The sequence below is a fragment of the Rhinolophus sinicus genome, linkage group LG02 (genome assembly GCF_036562045.2).
Source record: "Rhinolophus sinicus isolate RSC01 linkage group LG02, ASM3656204v1, whole genome shotgun sequence".
Taxonomy (NCBI): Eukaryota; Metazoa; Chordata; class Mammalia; order Chiroptera; family Rhinolophidae; genus Rhinolophus; species Rhinolophus sinicus.
Window position 1 is genome coordinate 102,911,526 of NC_133752.1, and position 25,528 is coordinate 102,937,053.

Consider the following 25,528-nt stretch of genomic DNA (forward strand, 5'->3'; position numbering starts at 1 on the left):
GAAAGTTATTCTTAAATACAAATTACCACAGGCACATTATGCTTTGTTTCCTTTTTCATTTTGCTACTTAGGGATGGAACTTTGCTGGTCAGTTTACTCCATGGTATCAACTTGAATAGATTTAAAAAATAATTAAGATGCTTTACAGCAGTTTTAAGTCTGGCTTTGGGTCAGTATCTGGGTTAAAAAGTCTCCGCATACACTGTTGTTTATGAATTCTCCGTTTTATTTGCCTATTCTTTATGGTGTATGCAGACCTAAAAGTTTGGGTTTCTGTTTCTAAGTATATAGACATGGTGGTGTTTGGATTTGTAAAGGTGGGTAGTCCATGAAATAATTCTGTGTGTTCTAACAAGAGATGAAGTTTAGGCATTAGAAACAGGATGCTCTTTGCTTTAATCAGTCATCTCACTGTTTTGTCTTAAATCACATGAAATCCATTTATCTGTTTATCTTTGTGGGATTCTAATTTATATCTTAAGATCTGTGCTGGAGAAAGCTTCGGGGAAAGGTGTTTTTTTGTTTTTGTTTGTTTGTTTGGTTGTTTGTTTTTAAAGAGCCATAAACTGTCTGGACAACCAGTATGGTAGGACCACCAAATGATTGTTTGAGGAAAGGTGTTCTTTATGGAAGTATTCCATATGGAAGAAATGACAGAATCACAACACCCCTTTTGCAACTCTAATGAAGTAGTGGACCTAAGCAAACATCATCAGCAATTGGTAAAACTATTAAGTGAAAGATCAGCAAGGAACCTAACCGGAACCCACCATCAATCTTACCGGCACTAAAAGGGAATGACTTGATATTATGTACCTTCTGATGTGATGAAGTAGTCAGTACTCAGCATCACTTCTAACCAACCCTCCAGCTCTACCTATCAGAACACGAGGAAAGACAGGGGATTGAGCTGTGGTTCTCAGCCTCAACTGCACATTAGACTCACATGGGGAATTTAAAAGTCCTGAGGCCCAGGCTGTGTCCTAGACCCGTTAAATGAGCTCTTGGCCTGGGCATCAGTATTTTTTCTAGCTCCCCCAGATGTTACAGTACAAGGGAGTAGAGGAGCAAGTTAAAAGACAAGACAAGAAAACAATCATGAAATACAGAATGCGAGAAAGTCCATAGGACAAATGACCAGTGTTTTGTAACACATATATGTAGCAGTAGAAAAAAGCCTGGGGAGAAGGGTGGACACACTTGTAGATTAAAGGGGACTTAAGAAACAGAAATCAAATGTGTGTGGGGACTTGGTTTGATCCTAATTCCAACAAACCAACCATTCCAAGACATTTTCTGAAGAATCAGGAAAATCTAAATACAGACTGAGTATTCGACTATAATAAGGCATCAAGCATTAATTTTGTTACTTGTGATAATGGTTTTACTAAAAAAAAAATGTTCTTATAGTTAGTCATACTGAAGTATTTATGGATGAAATACAATGTCTGGGATTTGTTTTAAAATACTCTAGCAAAAATGGTGAGGCCTGGGCGTCAGTATTTTTTCAGTAAAAACAGATACAAAAGATTGATAAAAAGTTGATGATTATTAAAGTGGGGTGATGGGTACATGAGGATTCATTGTACTATTCTCTCTACTTTTGTGTGTTTAAAAATTCTCATAAGAAAAGATTTAACAGGAAGTATAAAGGTGAAATATATTATAACATATCTCTTGTATTGTGATGTTTTACAAGTACAAAAGTCTAGGAAGTTCATGTGGAATACAAACCTTTATATATACAAACATACAAAATGTATCTGTTCAGTTATTAATCATGTTTATATCTTGTTTGCAGGTGGTGCTAGGCCACCTCCTTCTACTGTTGTCAACCAAAATGAAACTTTCGCCAAAGTCTTTTTTAAGCCTTCTGTGATACAACAAGCCAGGATCGCCCAGAATGGCATTCTGGGAGATTTCATCATTCAATACGATGTCAATAGGGAACAGAGCATTGGGGACATCCAGGTAAGGGGTTCGTTGTTGATATTTCATGTTCATTGCCTGATTCCTCTAGTTAGACTCAGAACTGGGGTTTCCAGTAGTTACCTAAGGGTGACAGAACTTTGTGAGTCTTAGGAAATCTGTTTTAATTCCAAACATGTCTCCAAGGAGACTACTGGTGTTCCCTGGCTGGAGGCTGAGGGTATCTATTTACTGCTTCAGTAATCTGGAGAGCAAATGAAATCTACAGTTTTCTCTGTGATGTTTTAGATGAAGTTAGAATTTTAGCTCTTCTTCATTTTTAATTAAGAGAGACTGGTCCCTGGCTCATTTCCCTTTAGCTTTTATTGCTCCAGATACAGGGTCAGAATAGTAAAATGTATTTTTGTGCATCCAGTATGTAGATAACCTTGACGTCTCAACTTGTAAGATGCTTGGTAAAAACCAGACAATGAAGGAAGCAGCATTCCCAAGTGACAAGGGGGCAGAAAGGGATGGATAATTTAAACTGAATTAGTCAACATAGTCAATAAATTTTTAAGGGATGATTTTATCCTTATACAGATTAAATTAGCAATTCGTTCTCTTGGAAGGAGCGGGACCATGGATGCTTTTGCCCTGGGTGTGGAATCAGCCCCTAGACCCCATTTCATGCTGTCTTTGACTTTTAGAAGTTCCATAGGCTGTCCATTCTACTTAGTTTTTCTACCTATTCTGGGTGCTACCATTTTTCCTTTCTCTCCCCCCTCCCAGGTTCTAAATGACTATTTTGTGCACTACTTTGCCCCCAAAGACCTTCCTCCCTTACCTAAGAACGTGGTATTTGTGCTGGACAGCAGTGCCTCCATGGTGGGAACCAAACTCCGGCAGGTGAGTGAGTGCCACATGGCCAGTTTTCCCTCTCACCTTTGCCAGCACAATGATATTCTCTGTGGGTAAAATTCAATTGATGCCAAATGTCTGCGTTACCCTTCAGCTATTCTGCCTACAGAGGACATTCCTGAACTGATTCAGGTAAGCCATTGACGTTAACTCTCATTTCAGCAGAGTGGTGTTAAGGGAGCAGAGGGACATGTTATAGAAACACCTTGAAGTAAAGGGGGCTGAGAGAGTGGATAATGTGAGACAGGACGGCACTGAGGGTCACTCAGCAGCACCATTGTGGATGGAATAATTCTGTTCAGTAATGAGATCCTTTGAGAACAATGGCAGGCACTCATTGGTCCTGCCCCCCCCCCCCCCCCCAGCTTATCCTTAGAGCAAAGGATTTGTATCTCAGTAATTCAGGCCTGATGTTCTCACAGTATGTAGGATGAATCCTAAAATTCTAGGGATGGGAGGGACATTAAGGGGCTATGTAGTGTATACTGAAAATTAAGTTATCCCCAAAACATTACTATTTACACTTTTTTTTTTTTTTTTTTTTTTAACAAACCACTGGAAAAAGCTAGTCTTATCTTACTCTGATATCCTGGCTATCAGAAAGTTGTATTTATAATATATTTCCAACTCACGTAACAGAAAACAGCTACTGGCTGCCAGACTAACTAATATCTCTACATCCATTAAAAACTTAGCTCTCTTAGCTTTCCTTTCTTAACTCATTATCTATTTTTATCAATTAATAATAAATATGTGGTTTAATGAGGAACAGGTATCTCAAACCTTGTAAGGACCCTCTGTTTCACCTGTTTCCACCCCTAAGTCCCATTCCACAGACACTTGAACCTGATCTTAGCTAATAAACTATTGGACATATTTTCTCTGTTATTACTTGTGAATGGTCTCTTTGGCCATTTAGATTTAAAAATCATGTAGTATAGTATATTGGTCTTTTCTTCATGGCATTTAATTTTTCTTCTCTCCAAAACAGTAAAATAAAAAATCCAAAATGTGATATAAAGATTAGGTTTAGCTATTTTGTTTCAGAGGATAGCCAAATATAATTTCTCATTAATACAGGGGGACGATAACCTCACCCGGTAAGTCAGCTTCCTTTAGGTCTTCAACATCACTTTCTTGTACGGAAGTCAGCCTGCTGACTCCTCCGTTTTTACTGCTTTTCTTTCCGTTGACATCTCTGATCTTCCATCTGAGGTTACTTTTTCTTTTGCCTAAGAAGCAGTCATTAGTATCTTTTTCAATGTGGTCTGCTGGTAAAGAATTTCTGAGTGTTTATCTCTCTGAAAATGATTGATTTCATTCTTTAAGGATACTTTTACTGGTATGGAATTCTAGGTTGGCAGTATTTTCTTTCAGTCCGTTGAGGATGGATTCCATTGTCTCCTCACTTCCATTGTTGCTGGTGAAAAGTCAGTTATATGTTTAATTTGTTCCTCTAATGGCAACTTTTATTGTGAACTGATTTTAAGATTTTCCTTTGTCTTTAGTTTTCTGTAGTTTTAATACAATGGTTCTAGGTATGAATTTCTTCTCATTTTTTCTGCCTGAAGTTCCTGGGACTTCATGAATTTTTGGACTCAGGAGAAAATCCTCAACCATTATTTCCGATATTGCTTTGGCTAACTTTTCCTTCTGGGATTCCAATTCATTGGTACCCCCCCGCCCCAGCTTATCCTTAGAGCAAAGGATTTGTATCTCAATAATTCAGGCCTGATGTTCTCACAGTATGTAGGATGAATCCTAAAATTCTAGGGATGGGAGGGACATTAAGGGGCTATGTAACTGTTCCTTCTGGGATTCCAATGTTAGATTTTTCTCTCCATGTTCTCTATGTTTCCAATGTGCTCTTCTATTTATTCCAACTTTTGCCTTTCCTTAGTTCACACCAAAACTATCTTCCAGTTCACAAATTCCCTTTTCAGGTATGTCTGATATGCTGTTAAACTCATCCATCAGGTTATTTCAGTTGTTACATTGTTTTAGTCTTAGAATTTCCATTCGGTTCTTTTGCAAATCGGCTCTGTTACTTTTTAGAATGTTTGGTTATTTTACAAAGTTTTTAATGATTTTTTTTCCTCAAGCACAGTAAACATAGGTATTTTAAAGTCTGTATGCCGTCATTCCAAATTCTGGAGATGCTTAGGAACTGTTTTTATTGTTTCTCATCTTCTCTCCTTGTGTGACTTGTTGTATCTTTGATTGCATGATGGACATTATATTAAAAACTGTGTTTGTAGAAATAATATGAGGCCTAAGATGATGAATTATGCCTGTTGAGAAAGTTTTGATTTATTTCTGTTAGGTAGGTGCCTGGGGACATTACAGTCTAGGATTACTTTAGTCCATTTTCAGGGCTTGAGATTTTTCTAGGCAGCCAAAATGGCTCATAGCTGGATAACACGGTTCTTTCAAAAATGGGTTTATTTTTATTTTTCATAAAATGTAGTGGGTTTACCAGAGCACCTATCCTTGATGGGCTGTGGACTTCAACTTTTGGCCTCAAGACTACTAAATGCTCAGTCTCTCAACACCTCTTTCACCTTGACAAACATCCCTTAGACAAAAGTGATCCCCAATACTGAGCCCACCTCTTTACATTTTCATCTTCTCCCAGATGTTTTTTCTCACTATTTTGTTAACTCTCTGATACTCTCGATTATTTAAAAGTAGACATTTTGTTTAGCTTTTAAAATTGTTCTCATTGGGAAAGTTGGATACAGATTACCTGTAGGTTTTCTTTATGGGCACCATTTCCCAAAGTTTTATTCACACATAGTGAAGCATTATTTTCGTTATTGATGTTTGAGAGATCACACAGCCTTTCTATATTTATGAAGTACCCTGTAAAGTTCTTTGTTCTATGTACTCCAAGTTTTTAAGTGCCATCATTGGCCAAGTTGATTTTGTGACTTTCTTGGCTGGATAATAGGATATTGACAGAAGGATAATCATGACTTCTTTTGAGACCACTGTTGAACACAGAATACAGCGCTAATTAGGTCTTGCATCTGACTTAATATGATAATTCCCATTTGGATTTTGAATCAATTAACAGCTACTGAGTGGGTGCCATACGAGTATACTAGTTTTCTTCATGTGTCTTGTTAAATTCCTATATACCTATAAAGCTTCAGCATTTTTTTTTGTCTTTAAGACAATGAGCTTCCTGAGGGCAGGGTTTGGGTTTCCCCTGGCAAAACCTAACTTGATGAAGATATTGATGATTAAAGTTACTGCAACCAATCTGAATTTGTGTTACCACTGAATATTTTGTAGTTTGATATTTTTACTTACCATAAAAAAACTATATATGTTAGGTATTCTTTAAAGATCTGTTTTTAATGGCCACATGGAAGCACTATTCTATAGGTACTTCTTTAACAATGGGAATGGTCTATATCTGTGCTATCCAATATGGCAACTACTAGTCACATGTGGCTGTCAGCACTTGAAAGGTGATTAGCAACTGAGGAACTCAATTTTTAATTTAATTTTAATACATTTAACTTTAAAAAGCCACATGTAGCTAGTGGTTACCACAGTAGACAGTTGAAGAAAATTTACTCACTCTACCACCCATGAGAGACTTTTAAGTTCTTTTCTTTTCTTCTTCTTCTTCTTCTTCTTCTTCTTCTTCTTCTTCTTCTTCTTCTTCTTTTTTTTTTTTTTTTTTTGCTATTCTTGACAACATTTGGATGGTTATATTCATGTAAAAGTCCTTGACCGCATGCCCAATCATTTTCTTAAGTTACATTCTTAGAAGTGGAATTACGGGGGCAAAGAATACCAACTCATTTGTGGTTTTTACAGATATTTCAGAAACATTTTCTAGAAAGGCCATACCAATTTATAATATAGATAACTGTTACCAGAGTAGGAATTCCAAATGGATTAAGCAGTTAAAAGTAATCAATGAACCACACTCCAAAATATGTAAGAAAATAATGTGTGTATTTAACTGGTTTTGAAGTAGGGAAGGACTTTGTAAGCCTAAAAGCAATGAAAGTAATTACAAAGGAAAATAAGTAAACCTTAGCTATATAAACATTCTCGACTTTTGTTTTAAGTAAAAACAGAATAAAAGTGAACAAAAGATGGAAAAAATATGCAGCAAAACATTTTTCTTTAACAGGTAAAGAGCAACAGGAGTTTATTTTTAATATATAAAGAGCAATTCCAGATCAATAAAAATGAATCCTGTATAAGAAAATGGGCAAAGAATATGAAACAATTTAGAAGAAAGAAGTAAGAAGATTTAATTTTAAGATTGTGAAAAAGTGTCAAATGTATGAGTAACTAAAGAAATGCAAATTTTAAACATACTATTTTTATCATCATATTGTCAAACTTAAATAATGTAAATTACTTATAATGACAATTTCTATAGTATGCATTTGCAGAACTCAACAAAATTATAATATTTCAATTATTTCCCAATAAACACTAAGAAACACCAAAACAGTAAAAGGCATGGTCAGTTCTACTGCATCTTCACACAAAGGCCGTCAGTCACCCTAAGGCCACAGCAGCTTGCAGCGCTCATGTCTTCAGATGCCTGAGTCACTTCAGAGTTTAACCTCAAACCCGGTCCATTCCAGTGCACAGGGTCTCCTTCCACTTTTGATGGGAGAGCTATCAAGAATCTTCTTACTAAATAACCCCCAGAAAGGTAATTCCTTCCCCAAAATGTGTAGAGAAAACCAGTTAACCAAATCAGGGCTCCTAGACTTACCTTCATAATAATTTGGGCACGTCTTCAAAATGCGGCTTGGAACACTTTCAGCATGCCAGACATTATGCTAAGGGTATCACACGTACTATTGAATAAAAGAATATGTAATCTTTACAACAATTTGGTTGTCATTCCCATTTTACTGATGAAAAAACTGAGGCTTTGCAAAGATAGATAAACTCAGCTAGTAAATGGCAAGGCCAAGCTTCAAAGCCTGGTATGACTGTGAGACCCATGAATCAAACCATAATGCTATGCGTATGGTGTCTCAGTGCAAGTAGCAGTGTGATGAGGCAGCACTCTGCAATGACAGACGTACAAATGGGTCAGGGTCAGTGCAGTCTGACATTTCAAGGCTGCATTTTAGAAGGAAGGATTCCCTTGCATTGTGCAAGGGCAATGTAATGATAGATGTCACTCCATTTGTAATTCTCCCTTCTTCCTTCATTCCTGGATATGAAAATTCCATTCCTGACCAAGCACTGAAAATCTGGCATGCACTCTGCTGGCTTCTAAGATACAGCATGGCCTCTTTCCAGGAGAACCACCCAAGAACAGACAAACACATGTCAGAAGCCTCTAGGTAATTTCTACTGCCCATTGCTGCTGCCTCCAGTGGTTTTGAAAACCACTGACTATCGTAGAAGCTCTAAGCTTCTCTAAGGACACAGCTCTGAGTGAAAAACTTAGTTGGCTCTTTGCAGCATCTCATACACAATATCATGTCCACGGGTGAGGAGGCAAATTACCCAGAAGCACAGGGCTTTCATGATGTGTCAGCGGGTTTGGCAACAGCAGATGTTTGTCACAAGTCCCCTCAAATTCTATGAAGGCTCATTCACTCTTATACTGGATATTCTCGGCTCCTCTCATCTCTGATGGGCCTGAAATACTCCACTGTCCTCATCACTAGGTAGACCACATGTAATAATTCCTTGAGCAATTTATTTATAAAGAATGGTAAAGATTATTGAACCTTAAAACATATACACGTTGAAGGGTATATCAGTACCTTCTGGTGCCTGAAGCTGTGTGCCTCTAGTATTTTCTAGTTCTGGTTTTAATCCCAGTGGAAATGTGAGCCCGGAAGTCAGGACTTAACCAGCCTGGAGACAGATACAGACCCCTCTCCTTCAGCCCCCAGGTGGCTGGCACATGGCTCAGCTGTTTTCTCTCCCACGTGCTTTTGCTGACCAATGTGTTGAGCGATAGTTCTGGTGCTAGGTCAGGCAAGATTTCTGCCTCCCAATTGGAGTTTGTAAAACTTCTCAGTGAGAAGGGGAACTGAGAAGAGCAACAAAAAATTGTGATCAGGGCAGACATTTTTCTTGTTCGTTGCATGCTTAAAGCATTGGCACCAGCAAAAACACATGCCCTCGGGAACATTAAGGAAAATGTATGTCTAGTATTTAATAGATATTTTTCCTCAATCAAGGTCTGCATGTTTTTCTCTGTCTTTTCCCTAATCTATATAATTAGATTTTCTACTTTCACCTTCATATTAGGGAGCTTGGCTAAGGGACCCTCTTTGGCAATCAAGCAGTGACTAACGAATGTATCATTTACCAGATGTCTTTCATGCTATAAGTTTCACAATTCATTTTCATAATCGGTGCCATTCTCTGCCAATCCTAGACTTCCATTAGCTTTTGGAAGGTTGTCTTCCTTTCTTCATTTAATTTAATGCATAGTTTTAGAGGGTAAAGAACAAGCATAATGTTTCTTATCTGTAGCTGCCAAATTTAAATGAGGGGAACTGTGAACTGATAGCCTGGAGAACTGACATCTGAATGCTGCTTGTGTTTCCTTCACTGGCTTATTTCATGCTTCAGCACACCAGCTGCTTCTTCACTGTCCAAAATTGGGCTTCCAAGAGCAATTTGGATGTTTTATGTGTCACCTTATAGGCAAATAGTCTGTAAGCTCCACAGATTTGGGGACCATTTTGTTTTTGATGGTACATGGTCCCAGCTCTTAGGACTATACAGGACAGATAGTAGATTACAACTTTCGCTGCAAAACATACCAGCACATATACATTCAGTGTAGTGTGCATTTTTAAGACACAGTAGCTACCGTTGAACAACTAGTACATATAAAACACTCTAAGAATTTGACATACATTTTTCATTTCTTTTAGCAATCCTGTGAAGTTATTATCCCCATTTTATAAATGACAAGGTGAGGGGCAGGAAGGTGATGTAACAACGCTGAAATACATGGAGTTGTAAGTAGAAAAATTCAGAGTCCAGCCCAGCCTACCCCACTCTAAAGCTCTTCAGTGTAACGTTCTTCACTGCTAGATGTAAGATAACTTGAGACCACCTCTCAAGCTTTCAAGCTCTGCGTGTTCTTATCACCAGGTCATGTGATGTGGCATGCTGCCCGTCTTGGGTGACTGATGTCCCCTGCCCCAAGAGGCCTCAGCCAGCAGCATGGTGTTGTGAAAAACTAATGGGGCTGTTCTGCTCTGATGCATAGAATTAACTATTGGTGTTTTGTTATTGAACTTGAAGCACATCTTGGGCACATACGGGGATGCAGACTTCTTTCCCCTTTACCATTCGGATTGGTTAGGCTGAATGCAATCATGGCGCAGGTGTAGAGTGATGGCAGGTGGGTGGGTGACTGTGCAGCCCAGTGATGTCTAGTGGCACATTCGTTCTAGCTGTCCTCTTTCAGAAGATGTGATCTGTCATGGCTCGGTGACCTAGAGTGATGACTATTTGGTGTGTGGCAGAGACCATTTCAGTTGATAGTGTTTATTTGCATCTACTTAGCTGCCCTTAGCCAAACACTAGCAGATGTATTTTAGAAATGCATTGCAAAACAGACATCTGGGACCTGGGGTGGTGAACAGAAGGCAGTAGGGAAAACTGCTGTTTTTTGACTCTGACTCAGAATATGAGGAAATAAATGATGGACAGAGGACACATTTTTCCCCCTAGGCCACCAGTGAAAATTTGGACATTTTCTTTTTAAGAAGTGCTGTTAAATGATTGCAATATAGATAATTTAAAATAAATTAGAGGTATCCACTAAAATTTTTTGTTGTTGAGGCAGTTAAGATTCACCCAAATGAGGTCATGCTTAACATTTTTTGAGAATCTCTGAATGAAGGCATTATATGGCTCTCGCAGAGAAGAAATGAACAATATAGAGCTTTGAGTGCTCCTGCACTATCTGTTCGGTCTGCAGGCCTTGTTCCCAGCTTCTGAAAACATCAAAAAGCCTAGCTTCCTCTTTCAAATCACTTCCTAATTTTGCACTCAAGGGTGGAATGGAGATTGGCAGACTTTCTCTGTAAAGGGCCAGATAGGGCCCAAAAGGAAACTTTGGCTACAAGTAACAGCACGATAAACACTGTAAATGAAAGAGGATTAAGTAAGATAACAAATATGGAAGTGCTTATCGGAGTGTCAGAAAGCTGTGTCATTCCTGGGTTGGCATCTCCTTGGCTGGCAGATCGAAACTGCAGGCACCCCCTTCTCTGGTTCAGGACACCCGACTCTCCCTCAGGATCCCATCTTGGCTTTGGCCCCAGACTTTAGATTCTCAAAGAATGCAATAACTATTGATTATATGCTCTGGGAGAGCTACTAGACATAGGGATGCAAAGATAAGTGAGGCAGAGCCTTTTCTCTCGAGAGGTCCAGAGGAGAAGGAAACCCATGTGGAAATCGTATGCGAAGTGCTACTATAATAGAGATACAGGTAAGCTACAATCAGGGAGCTGATCACTTGTTTTCAGGGATGCAATAGGAGGTGTTGAATGCTTCTCAGAGGAGGGGATAGTTGAGTCAGTCTTAAAGGTCTTTTAGGAGTTAGTCAAGTGGGTGGGATAAGAAAGGGGGAGAGAGATGGATAGCATGTGCAAAAATGTGGAGGTGGGAAAAAAGCATGTACAAGAAAAGCATCATGCTTTAGTTAAGGACCTTAGAATTTTGCTGGGGAAAGAAACATGCAACAATCCCATGTTAACCAAATCCATCATGTCATGTAGATAGTGGAAAGGATTTTAGGGACGGGAAACAGCTCGAGGTAGTCAACAAATGGTTAATGGTGGAGGTGACAGAGGAACTAGACCTTGAAGATGGGATACAATTTTCTTGGCAGGAAAGGAGGGAGTGAATTCTTGGTTGGGGGAAAACATGAAGAAAGGCATGAAATAAGAGTGAATATGTCATAGCTGGAAGGTTCTAGTAATATTTTGGGTTACATAACTTGAAAACCATCCTGATATGAACATTTAGAGGCAGGTAAATTGTAGCGAGTCTTTTAAGCGCATCGCTGAGCTGGTAGGAAAACAAAAAGCCACAGATTCTAAGACTGAGAAGGGAACAGAGAAGTTAAGTGGTGGGCACCCGAGTTACGTGACAGTTTCCCCAGGAGAGGTGCCAGTCTCCACGCCCTGGGGCCTGAGGTTTTGATGCCCATGTGTACTGGCGATGAGAGCTTGGGCTCCCAGCGTGGGGAGTTGAGTCTGAGATCCTTGCATGAAGCTCGTTCTTCAGTTTTCTTAGTGGGCAGAAGAAAACTCCTGCTCGTATGGACCCTCGAGCTCTCCAGAATCAATCTCCTACCGCAAATAAGGATAAGTACAACCAAAACTCAAAAGAAAAAGTAACCACAGATTCTTCCTAACCTCCAACAATTAAGTTGATCTGGGTTTTGAATCTCTTCCCTCCTGCAACAAAAAGCCCACTTTCTAGTCTCCCGGTGTCTTGAAAAGTATGGAAAGAGGGAAGGAGACGCAGGGGTATCACCTTCTCCCTGCCTGGTGGAGGGTGACTTCACTTCCTTTAAATATTTTCTTACACCTACAGTCTATGTGTACTGATACGCTGCTTACTTTTTTCGTAATTGTCCACTGTTTCCTATTTAGCATGGTGTTTTCACAGCCTCTCCATATCTTTCTGTTATGTTCTTGATGTTTGTCAAGGCACATCCCTGGGGGTGTACAGTGAGTGGCATTGGGTACACTTATACCAGGGGGACAAGAATCATGAGAACTCATGCGTAAGGGAAAGTTGAATGGGTGAAAGGACAATCAGAGAGTCAAACACCAAAAAAAAAAAAGAAAGAAAGAAAAAGAAAAAGAAAAAAAATCTGTAGAATCCAAATATGCAGTTGGGTAATATAAACTTCAGAATTCAGACCAGGCACTGGGGACCAACAATGCAATCATGTTGGTCAGTAGATGTGACAGAACGTGGCTGAAGGACACCAAAGGAGATCTGTAAAGTTAGGTGAACTTCTCTCGGTCAGCATCCTTTTCTTTACTTCCTGTGAGAGCAGGAAACCATCCCTGCAGATGACCACTGGGAGGCTGCAGACAGAAGTGGTAAGGCTAGATTCTTGGCCAGACTGAGAAGTATGGGACAGACAGTGAGGGCAAATCCTAAGGACTAACCTTCCACATGAAGACAAGTGAAAAAGGACTCTGTTTTGAATCTTGAGTTATTTACACATCAAACATGAAAAATGGATGTGCTTAGTACGTCCTAGAGAATCAAAGAAATGTTACTGGCTAAGAGCTATTTAGAAAGCTGTATAGTGACATTATTAGGTAAATGTTTGATACGTTTGTCAAAGCGAAGTCAAAACATTAGGTAACGAATCTTAACATTAGCCAGAACGATAACACAAGAGAGCGTTTGCTTCTCAAGTTAGAATGATGTTATCCAAACACAGAGACTAATGATATTTAGTTATGTTTACATTGCAAAAAATGTTCTAATATCTAAACTGATTCAGACATTTTTTAAGTTAAGGCTGAATTTAGCCAGAATTTAGTCTTTAATAAGCATTCTCTTTTAAAACCAGTCCTGAAGCAATATTGGTAGCTAGACCCAAACGTTTACTCAAAGGTGCTTTTCTCTTGCTTTGAAGAAACAAGCATTTTATATTTTTAAACAGATTGGGTAAGCAGATGTAAATAGGTAATCAGAACCAGAGTTGTAATATAATCTAACACAGTATTGCATTGACAGAGCATTTGAAATTAGAATTCAAACAGTAAGTGAAACTATAATAGCTTTAAAATAATATATTTTAAAATACAGGAGGCCTATGATTTTGCTTAATTTAGGAAATACACTGTTCATAATAGTGTGAACATTAAAATGCAGAGACCAAAGAAAGAGCATTTTCTATATTTAAGTTCTAGGTGAAATTTCAAGTTAATATTTAGCTGTTGACTCAACTGTTTGAAAATATTGGGAGATATGATGTCTTCTATCCTAAATTTTCCATTTATATAAATAAAGCTCATTCGTTTCTGCTCTTCTTCGAAAAGAACATTTTGACTAATAGAAAGAGTTTGTTTCTTGAAACCAGATTCCTAAAATGTGACTGAGACACCACACCTTTTTTGGATACCTTATGTTTCTTATAGTTTAAATTTTTTATTGTTAACATAAATTCTGTAATGTGGTTCAGTTCAGGAGATATTTATGGCAGAGTGAAAACAAGAGGGAACCAGGCATCGTGTTGTCATTAATTCTACTTATGAGTTTACACAACACCCCTTGAAGTGTACTTATTCTGTAGTCAGTGAAATAGCATTATATTTTAATATTTTGGTTTTTTCTCTGAAGCTAATCTGTTGCTAAATTTTTAAAAAAGGTGTAACAGTGATTTAGACACAGATATAGAGAAATGGTCTTTCTCACTCGTTTCATCACCTTGTTTCTAAGGTTGGGATTTTTAACAAATCTGGTTAATCGATGGGTCTGTCATGATAAGATTTCCAAACACTTCTCTTCAAATCACTGAGAGACTTGTCACGTATAAATATAAGGTTCTACTACTTTTTACAGAGTAACTTTCTGTGATCTTGAAATGCTCCTTCTGAAACATAATTGACACCCATGGACTGGCAGCATGTGCTGGCGAGTCACCGCCACTCTGGTCTTAGCCATACCCGGTGACTTGGGGCAGTGCCATGTCTGGATGCCTGTGGAGTGTGCCGAGAGGTGCTGCGATGGCGGTCGTTCCATTCTCCTCATTGTGGGTTTAGACAGGTAGTGAAGGTTGCAGTGAAGATGTGATGTTTAAACTTTGATGGAATCACAGGCTGTGATTTGTTTTTGTCTAGCCCTTCAAGTATAATAGAACGACTACAGTCCATACCACCACCCAGGAACAGGACATCTTGGGCACTGAGGGCGCCCCCTGCTGGCACCAGGAAGGACTACAGGCTAACAGGAGGATTATATAGAGAGGTCTCCCTCTTCTCCCCACCAGTGTCTGTTATCTCCACCCATCTCGGAAAGGGAGAAAGCTGACCCGTAGCCAAAGTTTGTACTGGATGTATTCCTTTTCCTAGTATCATCTCTCAGAAGCTTAGGGCTGTTGTCATGGTATGTATCTATGATCACGATTTTCCTTCATGGCTCAAATCAGACTTTTAGAAGGTCTTAGCGTTCATTGTTGGATTCTTTTAAGCTGTTCATCATAGACAATTTTTCTCTTGGGTTCATTTAAAAGGACTGTGTAGACCGATGAGACAGAAAATGTCAACTCTGTGCTAACCATTTTAGAATGAGGCAAACGGCAGGACTGCTTAGGGGAACAGCACCACCATTCTGCTGAAAACACGGGATGGTTAATATCGAATACTCGTGAACTTGGGTTTCTTCTGTGATGTCATGGGCCTCCCTTGTATTAGGCCCAACAACCCAGGGTTTGTGGTACAAAAGCCTTTTGTGTCAGAGTTAGTTCCTTTTGAGTGTGGTTTGACACAGATGCAGAAATATTTGAGAAAAGCTGCACCAAATGGGTACCCGGACGGAAGTGGTAGCAAGGCATGGGCAGGCAGCCGGTTTTTTTGTGGGCTCCATTCATGTTTCCCTCTGGGGGTCTTGTTATGCAGTGCTTCTCTCCTTGGGAAATGTTTCCGCACCATTCCCGATACGGTAGTTGGCACAGCGGATCTCTTACCCCTTGGAGGCTGTGCCAAGAGCCCACAGCTGCTTAGGCTCAGTTTTGCAGGAAAGGGGGAGAGGAAGCTTCCAGCCCCTGGTTCAGCACAGCTGAACGCAGGGCCCAAAGTGCCTCCTGGACACACCCGTCCCTGGTGATTGTGCTACGAGGGGCAGCGTGAGTGAAGAATGGAAAGGGGGCTGCATCTGTGGGGCCCAGCTCTGCTTCTTCCTGCAGACACCACTGGGCAGACTATAGAATTTGCTTTCCTGAAATCCACTAGCGAGAAGGACCATGGCCAACCCTACTGAATGAATGGAGAACCTGAAACAGAGAGTTTATTTTTATTTGTTTATATCCCACCTTGTCCTTGAAAGACTTTAGATGGACAGAGATTGAAAGACGTACTTAATAATAAACCTACGGCAGAGCTAGAATTAACTTCTAAGACATTGTTTTCAAAGGAAATACCTTTCCCCCTTATAACCCAAGGGAAGTACAAAGGAGAGGAATTCATCACCATAAAATCATTTCAAACAGAGCATAATCCCTAGTCGTTGTGATTGTAAACAACCAGGATTAAAAGCAATCTTGTCTCGTGCCAGCATTCAGGCCAAAGCACTTCTTTGCTACCTAAATAGTACAAGAAATAGGTCCTTTTCAGTTATTAGTTGCATTTGTGTACCTTTCTATCATCCTTCCATCCAAACATAACCTGAATGTTGTAAAGGTCCCCTCTGATTACTTATATGGACCAGTGCTTGCAGACTGCCCCCCTCGGATGGGCGGGGAATGCTTGCGTGCTTGTTGCCTGTGGCGCGGTCCTTTCAGGAATGGTATATACCCACTGGGCCTCTTGCTAGCTGATCTCTTTAAGAATTCTGTTTTCTTCCCCAGCGAGGCCCTTATGTGCAAATTATCCTTCTTTATGTAAGCACAGGGTTTGGCTTTCCTGTCTCTTCCCAGTTACCCTCTCTCCCCAAGATTTACTAACCCCTCCCCAATAGGCTTGCCCTCTAGCAGTGAGACGCAGTAATCTAAACCTGTCTCCCCACGTCAGCCCTGTTCTTGTCCCCACATAAAGACGAATGAGGATGGTAACTTGCTGGAAGCTACTCTTATGGTCTCAAAGAGCAAATGCAACTTTACCATGTCAGACATTTAACCCTCCTTCCTAATCAGACCCATACCCCCACTTATATTCACCTCCATTGAACTGTATGCAACATATGTAATCATAAATTTTATATGCTATTTGGAAAGATCTCCAAGGAAGACAATTCCACAGACTCCTATGGTCACCTATTAGCAAGGTCATTTTGGGGTACCATTACTCCAAGCGGTGCATGTTGGGGTTACTTGTCTCCAGCAGACTGGTTTCTTCCCAAAGTACAAGGCCACTAGGGGGAGCTGTGGGGCTAGGGGGAGAAGTTCCAGGGACATGGCATGCTGGGGTATCCAGTATCTGTTCTTTCAGGTCAGGTTAGGTGGAAAGGGCGTTGGGGGCTCGGTGGTGACAATGCCAGTCCATCGCTTGCACTGTCAGAGCTACCAGCCACCATCATACACTCCTGGGTTTGGGAGGGACCTTAAGAGGAGGAAGTTCATCCCCCCATGGGATGTCCCTTGGCCTTCAGGGTAGTTCAAGCTTCAAACCACCTGTATTGCACATTCTCTGCCTTTCTGGGCTTCCTCTAATCTTTCTGGAACGTGCTTACCCTGTTCTCTGGACTGTATTCTTGGAAAAAGTTTGACTTGGTTTCTGTTCATCTGCAGCATGTAAACACACTGTACAGAGACATCAGCGTAAGCCCACTTACATTTATTCTTCTACCTGAACATTGACCTTCTGCCTGCCTTGTAAGCCTGCTATAGAACGTGGAGTTCCTGGGGCCATCGGCCCATCTAAGGAGAGGGTAGGAGCCCGTGAAGGGTTAAAGGGTGGTGGTGGCTGCAAGCATCAGTGGCAGCTTCTCTCCAGGACCCTTGGGATGAAGGCTGGGAGGCCACCCAAAAGGTCCTAATGCAATTGGCAATTGAGCAACTGTGAGCCTGCTGGCCTGCCTTCCCTTGGTTCATGTGAGGTCAAGTTGCAGCTGTGGCCTTACAAGGTCATAAGAAACCTGGAGTTGCTGAGCTAAGGGGAGGAGGGTGGAGAGGCTTGGACAACTATTCCTACAGCAGAATATCCATCACAATGGGGGAAATACCAGCGAAGGAGGTCTTTGGCACACTATTTCAGGATCCTTAAGGATGCCAACAGCTAAACAAACAACACCCTTCTGACGAGCTTCCCCTAGTCCGAGCCTGGTGCCTGGCCAGCTCCGCGCTTGACAGGGAGCAGTGCGGCTATTTCCAAGTATCTGCCTTGGCCCTGGGCTCTCAGGGACAGCCACTGCTTGCTGTTCTCCTGTCGCCTCACAGCTGTGGACTTTCCAGAGGTCTAGACCCTTGGGCAGCGAATGACACCGAGCCGTCTGATGCTCACCCTGGGGTTCTGTTGGCTCTAAATGGACAGAAGGGTGAGGAGACACGTGTTGCCGGCACGCCGGCTAATGCCATCAGCGTCAACACTCAGGGCGCTCCACCCGCGTCTGTGTGTTGTAATATCAGATTTGTTTATTTTTACTTGAACACTATCCATCAGTCAGCTCAGTGATTCCTCCATATCGCTGTTCTTAGTCTTGTCTGCTGCGGGTTCTCAAGAACAGGGGCTGTGTCTCTCTTAGTCCCTTTGTGTCCATCAGTGGAATCCCACCTCTCTCTCATTGCTCATTCAACAGGTATTTCCTGAAAGCCTACAATGTGTAAAGTACCAAGTTAGGAGGGAGGGAAGGGCCAGGGCCCAGCTGCCTTGAGGAGCCCTGGCTAGTGTGACAGGTAGGCAACTTATTCACTGTTCACTTACTCAGGAAACATGCACCAGGCATCTATTCTGCAGCCAGACGCTGCTGGGGATGAAACAGAGAGTGAGCAAATGGAAAAAGCTCCTGCACTCAGAAGTGTAGAATTGAGTTGGAGAGACAAGTAGATGCACAAATATGTAATTACATGCTCCCCGTAAATGTTGTGGAGGAAAAGAGAGAACAGTGGAGGGAGGGGAGGCAAGAAGCACAGTCTTGGAAAATGATGTTTAAGCCCAGAACTAAGGTGGCTATCTCTAGATGGGGGTAGGGGAGCTTTTGTGAGTTTTGTATGTTTTCATTCTGATCTTTTTTTTTTTTTTAAAGGAATATATACTTTTTTATATTAAGAAAAAATATCAAAGAAAAAACAATGTCTATTGCTAATCCAGGGCAGAGGTGGTCGAGCGCAGATTACAACCTGTTTAGGATGTTTAGGAAGACAAGGGTTTGCAAAAAGAGGTGGAATGGCCAGGACTGGGTGACTGAAGGGCACGAGGCTTAGGGAGACAGGCAGGAAGAAGGTGCAACACGATGTCCGGTTTCTGGCCCGGACCACCGGGTGGCTGGAGGTGCCATTCTCTAGGACAGAGAGCAGCAGAGGAGAAAAGGTTTGGGTAGAAAGTCAAAGCTTCAAATCTTCCACATGATGAATCTGAGATGCCTGTGGGACGTGCAGGGAGAACTGGTCTGGAGCTCATGAGAGCGGTGAGCTCAGGCGGTAGGTGTGGAAGTCGTCCATCCAGTAATCGGGCCTGGATGAACTCACTGAGGCGAGGTGTGTTGTGTGAGGGGGGCTGAGTAGGCAGCCCAGGGTGGGCTGAGAAGGAGGCACCAGCAATAGCGAGGGAGGACAGGTCAGAGAGGAGGGCATCCAGGCTGGTGCCAGGGAAACCAGAGGCGAGCAGAGCGTCAAGAAGGAAGGAACCGCCATCTTGGTAGAAAGCCTACAGATACTTAAAAATGGCTTCCAGATGGTGCTGACAGATTTGGGGTATGGATTCTGCTTATTATCACAAGATCCTTAGACACATTTCCTGGGGGTGAAAGTCAGGGATGGGAGAGGACAGGAAATTCGCCTGCTAGAGTGTCTGTCCTCTGAAAAACCAGGAGTAATGAGACGGAAGGAGGGAAGGCCTAGCACCAGAAGGAGAGGGCAGAGACTAGAGGGGGGCTGTTAGACCCTGAATGAAAATAAGCCTCCCGTTGCCATTCTTTTCTCATGGAAGAACTGGGGGTGAGGGTGAAGGGTGGGGGGGATGGGACAACCCTCTGTAGGAAGAGAGGATGGATTTAATGAACTACGTTCATTGTTCTCGTCCTTGTGTGGATGCTTTCTGCAAGCATGTTATAGGAAATGAATCCATTAATTGCTGCCAGAAATGAAGTGAAAGAAACAAAGAAATAAACAGAGCCCGTCAACATGCACGGACCTGGAAGGGGTCCCAAAATCAGCTGCACATTGTAAGGGTTATAACTCAGAGGAGGCTCAGTGCCAGCAATCTTGGCGCTGAGATTCCACTGCTGCTCATATAAATGTTGGCCCTGGAGCCCGACTTGCTGGGTTTTCATCCAGACTTCCATGGGGCGTGATGCTTAAGCCCTTCACACCTCAGTCGCCTTGCCTGTAAAATGGGAATTTTAATAATCACTTTACATCCTGTGGGTTGTGAGGATTAAATGGGTCCATGGCCTGAGTGTGTAAAAACACTGGCACTTGGCATAAGATCTGGGGAGTAGAGGGCTCCCAGGGAATGCTAGCTGCCCATGCCATCATCGTCATTAAACTCCACTGCTGTCTCAACCTGGGGATGAAGAGATGGGAGAAAATGAGGTACAACTGGCATTCATTCGGTAGGGATCCACCAGGAGAATGTTGGGCGAACATCTGTCTGCTCAGGAGAGAAACTCTTAGCTTACTGAAAGAATATAATATACAGATTTAAAAGTAGATATGTCCAGATTCATTTTCTAATGGATTTTGAAGTTCCTACGGAATTCAAAGGTTGCACGTTGAGATGTTAGAGTGAATACAGCTGAATACAAGATTGAAGAGTAAGACGAAAGAGAAGAGGGACCATTCTGAAGGGAAAGGATAAAGAAACTGTGGCTAATTCGCATAGATGGAGGCAGAAGGTGCAGTGGGAGGGGTTATAAAGCAAAGGCAGAGAGTCATAGAACCTGGGAGAAGACCTACAGAATATTTTCAGGGTAACCATACAGTTCCTTACCACACGTCACTCTGCAGTCACTACTCCAGCCTTTACTGATTCTCTTTAACTCTGCTTCCTCCCCACACTGGCAAGGCAGAGTGAACACTTGTATAACATACTGTGTGGCTGGCCCTGTGCTGAGTGCTTTCTGTGTGGTCACCGATTTCATCCTCGTGACAACCTGATGCGGTAGCACTATTATTGTCCTACTTTTGCAGGTGTAGTAACTTAGGCACAGGGACAAGAAAAAGGTAGTCAGTGATGGGACTGACTACCCAGGGCCCCAGGGCCACACAGAGAGTAAAGGACGGCTCGAGGCTCACACCCAGACCGCCAGCTCTCAAGTCTGTGCTCTTAATCATGGTAAAAGCCACCAGATGTTGTTGTTGTGGCAATTATGTAATAAATGTCCCATACTTCATATGCTGAATCTCTTCAAATGTCTAACAACAATGCTGTTTAGAGACAACAATACATGGTCAATTATTTTAGCAACTCTTGTCCAGGTTCCTAGAGCCTTCCTATTTGCGGTTTCATACGGTCTTTTTCTTCTTTCCTCAAGTCACGTCTTCTATCCTCACCTCTTGTCCCCTCGGCTTCTCCCCACTCACCTGGGTCACCTCGAACCATCACACCTTCTTTGCTTCTTTTCAGAATGTCCTCCCTAGTCTTCCAAGGTCCCTTACGCCTCATACGCACACTCCTCCTCTGTGAAGTCTTCTCTCGTCGCTCCAGCCCACAGTTTTCTCCATCTTTTTAAATGCCTGTGATATTTACTATTTGTACTTGTAATCTTCTAATTCGTGAAATGCCCATTCATTCATTCATTCATTCATTCACGAAGCTTCTCTCCAGCCCCTCCTGTGTGTCGGAAATTCTCCTGCAAAGAGTCACAGTACACCAAGAGAAAGAGATCTAAAGCAAATAATTATTACTGAGTAGTATGCACTTTATAATACAAGCGTATTGAGGCCTATTCTAGTCTAAAGGAGGGAGGTATCAGCTGTCTTTGGAGGCTTAGAAAAAGTTTCAAATAGAGAATGCAGTACATCAGCTGGGTTTTGAAGAATGACTGGGGGCTTATTGGGTGAAAACAATAGGGCATAGGCAGTGGGGGGAAAACACAAGTCAAGAGAACAGCAATTGTGAGGACATGGGGGGTCTGATACACCACGTCTTACAAAAGCATGTGACGTTTCATGTATTAAACACCCACTTGTGTCTTGTATAAAATTGTCACATATCTATGTCAGTTTTTTCAGTGAGCTGACAAAGTTCCTTGACATTTAGCTACGTGCCCTTTACATAGTAGGCTCTTCATGTGACCCCTGAGCTTGTTCCTGGTGTGCAGTTTCCCAGCCAGGGGACATGTGGACTAATTTGATCAGATGTGACTGTTTTGGTTTTGTGTTTGCCTAGACCAAGGATGCCCTCTTCACAATTCTCCACGACCTCCGATCCCAGGATCATTTCAGTATCATTGGATTTTCCAACCGGATCAAAGTGTGGAAGGACCATTTGGTGTCAGTTACTCCAGACAATATCAGGGACGCCAAAGTCTATATTCACCACATGTCGCCCACCGGAGGTAAATATGAGTCCTCCTTTTCACGTTAGCTTTGACGTGATTATAAACGAGTAGCTGATTTCCCCCAAGAGGCGAGGATTTGAATGCTGAAGCTATCACAGGAAAGGCGATAACAGCTGAGAACTTTCCCAGAAGCTTATGTTTCTCTGAACACCAAATCTGTAAGTTCTCCTCTTCCAGGCCCTGAACGAAGATGGTCAAGTAAGTTATGAGGGGAAATACCTGATAGGGTTTGGAGCCTTTCCTGGTTTATCTCACGGGTCCGGAACAATGAAGCTGTTTTTGTAAAATGTTTTGGGTGGAGAATTAAAGCCAAATAGATGAGTCAGTGCTTTGTGTGCTTGAGTCTTAGCACCTTAGAAAGCAGCAAGTGGAACTGCATAGCTGAACCCTTAGTCCCCTTGCAGGGTTGTCACCGGGAGCAGAGCAGGAATCCCAGGGGTCTGGGAGATGCCATAGATGGAAAGTGTGATGAGCTCTGAGTCTTTGCACACTTGGCTTGGGTATGGGGTCCAGGTGAGTGTGCACAGGAGAAAAAAGTCATAAAGAACTCTAGGAAAGCTAGAGTATCAGAACAGTGTGCTAATGTTACCCAACTGTGTCAGAGGTAAGGTCCACCAGCTCAGGACCTGTGTCTTACTCTTGCTCTTCTCTCAGTCACTAGTGTAGTGGACACATGACAGGTGCTCAGCAGACCTGAACCTGACCCCTCCTCCCGTTCTTAAAGGCCCTTTACAGAGACGCCATCTCTCAGAGTTGTTGTCTTGGTTAAGTCTACTTTCGTCCTCTGGAAACATAAAACCCCCAGTTCAGTCGTCCTCCCTCGGAGATTTTTCATCTTTCACATATTCGTTATTTCTTATCCAAGACAAAGCTCTGATTTCCCAAATGAATTTCGTTTGGAACTTGATCTTGCTTGGACCAAACTTTGATTGGCAATGGGATTTCCTACCAGTCTCCAGAGCAGTGTGGTCTGGGAACTGCTTTACTGGTTGATGGGAGAAATAAAAGATTAGATTTAATATTATAGCAATGATCTACAGCAGGGAATCGACAAGGCTGTCAAGTCCCTGAGGGAAGAAACTCTTTGTATGTCCCCTAGTTCTTAGCATAGCCCTTGACTTGTAGTGTGTGCTCAACAAATACTTATTAAATTGAATTTATTTTAATGGTACTTCATACAATTAGAAAGTTATGTGGTGGTGGTGGTGGGGGTGATAAAGCTGTAGAAAACAGTTGACGTGCATTATGTATGTTCTTTTAGAATCTAAACCTTAGAAACCTTCCTGGTTTTATTTTTTTCTCAAGATTTCATTGTCCCAAACTCTGCAGGTAAACAGAAAATTAATCCACTGCTCTCACAGAAGTAAGTGTCACATCAGGATTAGGAGCATAGATTCTGAAGCCAGATGGCCTGGATTTCAATCCAGCTCCACTATCCATGAGTCATTTAATCTCACTAGGCCTCAGTTTCCTCAACTGTAAAATGGGGGTAATAACGGAGTTGTTCTTAGGATGAAATGAATTAAAATATTTAAAGTACTTAGCAAACACTTGCCAAATTTTTAGACAGGCTGTTTGACCTGGAATCACCCCGTATATGTCGGTGACCTCTCTGCAACCCGACCCTGCCACATGTCACTCCTGCTCATGCTTGAATGGTTCTGAGAGATCTGTAGCCACGAATGTGCTTCCAGGTTAAGGAGGCATGTGCAAAGGCGTGAGCGGTCCTGTTTTGGTGTCCCACAGGCACAGACATCAATGGGGCCCTGCAGAGGGCCATCAGGCTTCTCAACAACTACGTGGCCCACAACGACATTGAGGACCGCACTGTGTCCCTCATCATCTTCCTGACGGATGGGAAACCCACCGTCGGGGAGACCCACACCGTCAAGATTCTCAATAACACCAAGGAGGCTGCCCGAGGCAAAATCTGCATCTTCACCATCGGCATCGGGAATGACGTGGACTTCAAGCTTCTGGAGAAACTGTCGCTGGAGAACTGTGGCCTCACCCGGCGTGTTCATGAGGAGGAGGATGCGGGCTCACAGCTCATCGGGTCCGTTGTGTGTCTCCTCGGGACAAAGAGAGGATGTCAGGAGGGGGTTGAGGGTTGAGTTTCATGAGAGATTCAGAAACGAGCGTGCATCTTAACGATAACTCATGACAGTGGGTGACATCAGAAAGGGTTTTGAAACCAGGCAAGTCTGGCTGCAAGTTCAGGCCCTGCTTGTGACTTTAGGCAAGATTTTACGTTTCCTCATCTATAAAGTGAGGATTATGGCCAGTTGACAGAATTTGATGAGAAAACCTGTGTGAAGCATTGGCAGAATGGCTGTCAGCTGTTAGGTGTTCAGGTAGCTCTTCTGGTTATAATTGTCTTCTTGACATTTCAAAGCACTTTCTGGTGTATTTACTCTAATTCCACCCTGTGAGTTAGCTGGAGAAGCAGTGTTATCTGCATGCTGAATACTAGTTAAAATGATCTTATCTTTATTTGGAAGCAAAATGACCAGTTGACACTGGTCACTGATTTTATATATATATATATATATATATACACACACACACACACACACATATAAGAAGAACTAGAACTTAGGTCTTCTAACTCAGTTCAGTGCCTTACCTCAGATATCATGTTTCCAAACATCAGGTATGACTTTGTTTTTGATTCAATGACATGCTGACTCCCAGTTCAGCATTATTGCTTTAACCCACTTTGTGGCATATATGAGGTATGACCAAACAATATGGAGAACGTTTAAATAAAAAAAAGATTATTACACTAAAAAACACATTGCCATTAATTGTCCTCAAAATACTCCCCTCGCTTCAAACACATTTATCCCATCGTTCTTGCCACTTTCTGAAGCAGTTCTGGAAGTCCTCTTTCGTGAGTGTCTGTAGTTGAGCTGCTTCAAGGTCCTGAATCAATTCAAAATGTTTATCCTTCATGATCATTTTGACTTTGGGAAAGACGCAGAAGTTACAGGGTGCTAGATCCAGTGAATAAGGTGGATGAGGACACACTGTAATGTTTTTATTGGACAGAAATTGCCGTACCAGAAGCGATGTGTGACACAGAGCCTTTTCGTTGTGATCACAAAATACGGTGAATGCTGCTGCCGGGTGCCATCCAATGGAAAGGCAGGGACTTTCAATATGGGAAGCGGGTGCTCGCTTTGGCAGCACATATACTAAAATACGGGAAGTGGCGTGTCGCACTTTAGTAACAGTGTGTGACAAGTTTCAACTTGTTCGGAGCAGTCAGTCGGGTGTGAGCTATGGTTGAGAAGGTGTGTTTTAAAGTGTG

At 42.0% G+C, this 25,528-nt stretch overlaps 1 protein-coding gene across 1 annotated transcript in view; it reads left to right on the top strand.

The window, feature by feature from the left end:
* ITIH5 (inter-alpha-trypsin inhibitor heavy chain 5) overlaps positions 1-25,528 on the top strand; it is a 73,856-nt gene that overhangs the window by 36,664 nt on the left and 11,664 nt on the right. The window contains exons 6-9 of the mRNA XM_019738263.2: positions 1,802-1,971; positions 2,701-2,817; positions 22,044-22,212; positions 23,962-24,271. Coding sequence (XP_019593822.2) covers positions 1,802-1,971; positions 2,701-2,817; positions 22,044-22,212; positions 23,962-24,271 — 766 coding nt within the window. The remainder of the gene's footprint in view (positions 1-1,801; positions 1,972-2,700; positions 2,818-22,043; positions 22,213-23,961; positions 24,272-25,528) is intronic.